Genomic DNA, 6,000 nt, shown 5'->3' on the forward strand with positions numbered 1-6,000 from the left:
GAAATGGAGAATGAATTAGACCATAGTGCAACCCCCCCCGCCCACACACACACACACACACACACACACACACACACTTCATGCTGACTAACTCCTCACCATATTTCGATATATATATATATATATTTCTTTTGAAAGTGTTCCAAAGACCTGTTATAAATTCTTGCAGCGCCTGACTCTCTTGGAGTGAGCCTATCTGCTGAACTCTGATGCCACAGCACTTAAGGGTAAAAGGTACATTTAAGGCTCTGGCTCTTTTCCTTCAGTTCAAATTGTGTGATATTATAGACAGGAAACTTTAAATTGTAAGTGAACCTGAGCCTCAAGAAAGGTAGAGAGGGAATGAGACAAAGAGCAATGTTCACATAAAGTGTAAATGTGTGTGTTTGTGTGTGCACTGGCACATGTATGTATGTGTGTGTGTGTGTGTGCACGCGTGTGTACATGCTGTAAGCATATCATATGCTTTAACCTTGTTCTGTTTTGTACTGTACAGGTGCTGAGTTCCCTTCTTTGATTCTCTATTGCTGGTGCTATATTTAACTCCAGCTCATCTTTACAGATTGTTACCCTCACACTGGTATTGTTTAAAGTCATATCTTCCTTTCTGAAGGCTGGCTAGTGTGTTCTTCATCATATAAATTATCATTAATCATTTATAATTAAGTATCAGTGTGTATACTTTTAATACATTTGACATGTTGAACTTATCAATTTTATGGAACTCAATGAGTGATATATTTAGAATTTTAGTTTGATATCAGTAATAACTTATAGTATCACATATGTGTTATGTGATATTATGGCGGTTGGCCGATTTGTGAATACAGTGCTTTAAAAGCGGTATGTGTCAGAGAACACAGTGAATAGGTTTTAGCTTACTGAACCCAGTGGGCAATGTTGTGTTATTGCTGTTTCTTTTCTGCATGAGGTAAAGACAGGGTTGAGTTTGGGGCATTATCTTTGTATAGTATGCAAAAGCTCTCCCGGAAACATTGTCCCTTCTGGCTCTCCTTATGTAAAAGCTTGTGTGTTTCCATTCAGTTCTATTTTAGGCATGTAAAATAACCCAGCTTTTGAAAAGAATCTCCAAAAAAGACCCACCCCCCTACATTCAAATACCATGTCCTTGCCTGTACACTGTTTCTGTGTGCCAACTGTGCTCATGTACCTAAACCATGTTACCGTGTGTAGACCGTGTTCGTGTGGGTAGAATGGGTTCTTGTGAGTAAACCACATTCTCGCAGGTACCCCATGTTCTTGCAGGTAAACGGCATTTTTGTAGGTACGTTGTGCTCCCGTGTGCAAACTGTAAGCCAGTAATTCTGTCTTCCAGTACCTCTTCAGTGCTGTAGTTTAAATGTCTCCCCCATTTTCTCTCACATAGCATGTATCTTTGAAGAACATTCTATATATGGCATCCTATATATTCTTTATATTTTTTTTCCTGAAGCCTCATAACCTCTTTGGTATGAGCTCATTGACGGCGTGTTGTAACCGTTAGAAACAGGACTCGTTGCCAGGCGAATGTGACCCATTGTTTCGTAATTGTCTCTGGTGCGGTGCTGACCAAATTAGAGTTCTCTGGTCAGTATCCAGCTGTGTAAATGACTAGCATGTGAGTCACAGGATAAGTGGTCTTGGTGATCTGAGTGGAGGGTGCCTACATGGCAAGGGAACATAACTGATAGTACTGACTGTGTAAGAGGCTCTGGTGAAGGGTATCTGCCAGACGAGGGAACAAGATGGATAGTACTGACTGTGTAAGAGGCTCGGCTCTGGTGAAGGGTATCTGCCAGACGAGGGAACAGGAGGGATAGTACTGAATGTGTAAAAGACTTTGGTGAAGGGTATCTTCCAGGAGAGGGAACAGGAGTGATAATACTGACTGTGTAAGTGGTTTTGGTGAAGTGTTGCCCACCAGGCAAGGGAACAGGAGTCGTCGTACTGGCTATAAGTGGTTTTGGTGAAGCGTTGCCCACCAGGCGAGGGGACAGGAGCGATAGTACTAGCTATAAGTGGTTTTGGTGAAGGGTACCTGCCAGACAAAGGGACAGGTGCAATAGTGAATGGTGACCCCCAGAATCTTTTCTCTCCTAGCCGTTCCGCCGAGTGACCTTCTCTGTGGTGAGCCAGCCCCAGGACCCCCACCAGGGATCGCTGCAGAGCTGCTATGACAGCGGCCTGGAGGAGTCCGAGACGCCCAGCAGCAAGAGCTCGTCCGGACCCAGGCTGGGAGCCCTGCCCCTGCCGGAGGATAACTACGAGAGGACTACGCCGGATGGAAGTGTCGGTGAGGGAGAGCACATGGAAAATGGTAGGGGCAAACACAGTGAGAAACACACACACATACAGACACATACGCACACACACACACACACACATATGTTGCACAAACTTGCAACGCACGCACCCCTACGCGGTCGCGCGTGCCGTCGCACCACGGAGACACTCGCCAGGAGAGCTAGCATCTACACGTGCCTGCCCTTGTGCCGGGTGACCTCGATCAGACAAGGGCGGAACGGTAACAAAGCTGACAGGATGGCGGTTTATGGTTTACGCCTTACGGTTGATTTTTCATTTCACTGCTGCGGTTGTGGTCGTCGCCGACGCTGCTCAAAGATGTTTTCACTTGAGCTTGCGAGGTGATGTAGGCAGAGGCAGAGACCTTTGGCGTGTGCTGATTGCTCTGTCAGCTGCAGGTAAAGGATGAACCTAGACGGGCTCGACGGCCTATTCTCTTTATTATATGCTCTGTTGTTTTCAAGAATTCATCAGAATTCAAGTTCCTTTTCTGCATGCCTCCTTTATAGTATTAGCATGTAGCATTTGGTTAGGTAGCCTCACATTTTAAAGGGTGAAAAGATGAGGTAGACTCAATACTCACTTCTTTATTTTAACTATTGAGGTACAGCCATACTGTTTTGTGGAATATGTTCAGTCAGTCATATACTATTGCAGTCACAATCAATGCAAAATAGAATTTTATTTTTTTAATAATAATTTTTTTTGTTAAAAAATGTTTTATCCTAAGGGTAAAAAGTATTGTTTAAAATATATTGGCAATTCATCATTATTCACCGTTACCGTTATTCAATTTGACCATACAAGCGCGTTCTATCATGTTTTTGTATTTTCACAGGAAGTCAAGATAAAATCTAGTCTGTGAAATGAACACAATTCTCTGTGGTTATTGAATGCACAGGCTGCAGAAGGTAGCAGTATCCAGGCGTTGTAAAAATCAGGAGGATTTAAAATATACGTTGTAACTTCATGTGTGTGCTTATTTTAATTTAATTTGCAGTAATTAGCTGTGCCTATGTTTAAACAAACATAACATAAACGTCAAGTAAAAAGGGCAATTAAAAATATAGTCATCATTATGTCACATACACACACACGCACACACACGCACACACCCACCCACACGTTTGTAAGTTTGTTTAAAGATGGCGATACTTATTTATTTTTTTATTATTATTATTTTTTTTTGTAGTGCGTAATGATGAGTAATGGAGATGTTTGCCCTTTTCTGGCTTGTTCCGGAACAGTATCCTGCTGACCGTTGACTGTTTTGCAGGGATTTCTTTCAGCTGTGGCCAATGAGCAAGTGTGGCGTCAGGCGAGCCTCATTTCTAACCTTGCACTTTTTGAGCACATTGCCTTAATGTAGATTAAACTGTTCCATATTAAATTGCTTGGCCCACTCAGCATAGGCTTCTCAGCCCCGTTGGGCCCTTAATGTCACACATTTAGACCATACTTCATGATTTGCAAGCAAAATTAGCTCCAATTAAGGAAGTGCTTCAATTTTGTCTGGATAAAGTAATTGGAATAAGGGAATCAATATGGGGGGGTGGTTGAGGTGGGGGGGTTGTTGGGTTATTAAATCAAAATTTTGATTACACATGCAGTAAACAAATCACATCGGAACATGCCAGCCCACTCAAAAATTAGAATAAGGAACAAAAAAAAAAAATCCACAAATAACTTGCAAACATATTTTACAAGTGAGTTATTTTTTTAATTTTCACTATTATGTATTTATTTTTTGCTAGCTATTGCGTATATGCAGTTTGCATATCTGATAACATTTTTAATTTGTGTAATGTTTGACTGGTCTTAGATAGCAGTATTCTAAATCCTGTAGAAAGTGGTGCTTGCACTAGCTCAGGGCTGTCAGTAGATGTGTGGAAATCAAAGGTGGTGCACGTAGGAAAGCACAGAGTGCCTGGCAAGACCAGTGCTGTCCTACTTGTGTAGGACTTTGTTGAGGACGGTACCATGTCAATATGCAGATGCAGTCCTGTCTGTCTCCTGCTGCCCCCTCCTCCTCCAGTGGAATTAAGCTGGAATGTGTTTGCCTTCCGTGTGAATTTAATCTATAGAGCATACAAACAGTGATCCCATCGTTCCTATTTCCATTCCCAATCGCTGGTGTTGGTGTTCTGTTCTTAGAGATAATACTGTTCTATCTTTTTTTTTTTCTTTGTATCTCTTCATTTTCTTTTAAAAAAGAAGACTGGTTTCCCACAGTTCTCGCAGAAGGACGTTTCAAGGTCGGAGAGCTTGCCGCGGCAGATGAATCATTTTCCGTGGTAGAGGAACAGTGTCCCCAAACTGTTCTTCAGGAGAATCAGTATGCGTGTGCTGTGTGTGTTAACCAGGAAAGGATCTAAAACTGCTTTGTGGGGATGTTTGCCCAGGAATAATTTGTCAGCTAAAGAAAACTTTTCTAGTCAGTGAATCAGGCATCCACAGTTAAACGGGCCAAGAAAGAAGCTTTACTGTAGGATTTGTTTGTGAGTTTAATTATTTGGTTCATTTTGAATGATGCTCTTCAAATGCTCTTCAAAGCTGATAGATTCCAGCACATACGTCTCTATATGCCACTTGTCATTTTTTCCCTGCTTTGTGACACCAACTGCCAATCTAACAGCGCTTATAACACACACCATCACAATTTATGTAAATACTCCACCACGCTTCCTGAGTGCGGAGTTATTCAAAGTATAATCTGTCAGATTTGCTGATTGTGATACATATCTTGTCTTTGGCAGTGGCATGGGTGTGCATGTCAGAATGCTCGACAGAAACTAAGTACCCCATCCAAAGATAGAATTTGAAGTATGTCTGTTCCCTCTGTTAGGGACATTTGGCTTTAGCACAGAAAATCATTTGTAGCTCTACAAATTTGGGAATTTTCCAAATAGCCTAAGTGCATTTAACACATAAGCAAACACAACTAAAGCTAGAGGTAGACAAAGTTACAATCAAACCCGTTCTGTTGTTGAGGACAGTAGAGTATGTTATTGGTGTTATTACTGTGCTGTATGCATACCTGGGCCCATGGTTAGAAATCCACGGCAGACTTAACTCTGCACACACATATGTTCAACGGCTTCATATCCAGAGATGAGCTCTGCAGACAACATTTGGAAGGAATTCGTGGCTCTTAATTCTGCTAAAATATTTACTTTGCCGTTGCATTCAGACAGAAGAGTTACATAAACAGATCGTTTTTGTGCTGTTTCCATTTCATTGGCATGCTTGCTGGGATTGTTCTCTCGCACTGTTAGTGTGCTGGAAGGTGACATTTTGCTCCCTTGCCAGTCGTTCTCTGGTGTATTTCCTGCGTAGCATCTGCCTCATTTAGGATTGATGCTATTGCTGCCTTTAAAAATGAATTATCTTGATTTGTCCATCTCTCGCTGTTTTAAATAGACTCTTTGTCCTGACATAAAGCAGCACAGCGCATTATTTAAAAGCAACGTGTCCTGCTCTCTTAAGGAGGAATTTCATGTCAGCTGGAGTCAAAACTCGTTACTTTAACAGTCGGGAGTAACGGCTTTGGATACTTCTGTTTGGTTTTAATTACCAGTTTAATGCTCTGCAGAGCAAAAAATGAAAATGAAACAAGTGATGTGTTTTTAAATGTTGTTTATTTGGAAAAATAAGATGAGAGCACGTCTGCTCCGCTCTTAAAACATAACGAAAATG

General features: G+C 41.6%; 1 protein-coding gene across 4 annotated transcripts in view; it reads left to right on the forward strand.

Moving 5' to 3' along the window:
* pcdh7b (protocadherin 7b) overlaps positions 1–6,000 on the forward strand; it is a 137,886-nt gene that overhangs the window by 69,031 nt on the left and 62,855 nt on the right. For 2 of the 4 annotated variants that reach the window (XM_035425353.1, XM_035425350.1), the window contains exon 2: positions 2,101–2,317. In XM_035425353.1, coding sequence (XP_035281244.1) covers positions 2,101–2,317 — 217 coding nt within the window. The remainder of the gene's footprint in view (positions 1–2,100; positions 2,318–6,000) is intronic. The other 2 variants (XM_035425354.1, XM_035425351.1) reach the window with 1 other exon arrangement.

Source organism: Anguilla anguilla, chromosome 7, assembly GCF_013347855.1.
Source record: "Anguilla anguilla isolate fAngAng1 chromosome 7, fAngAng1.pri, whole genome shotgun sequence".
Classification (NCBI taxonomy): Eukaryota; Metazoa; Chordata; class Actinopteri; order Anguilliformes; family Anguillidae; genus Anguilla; species Anguilla anguilla.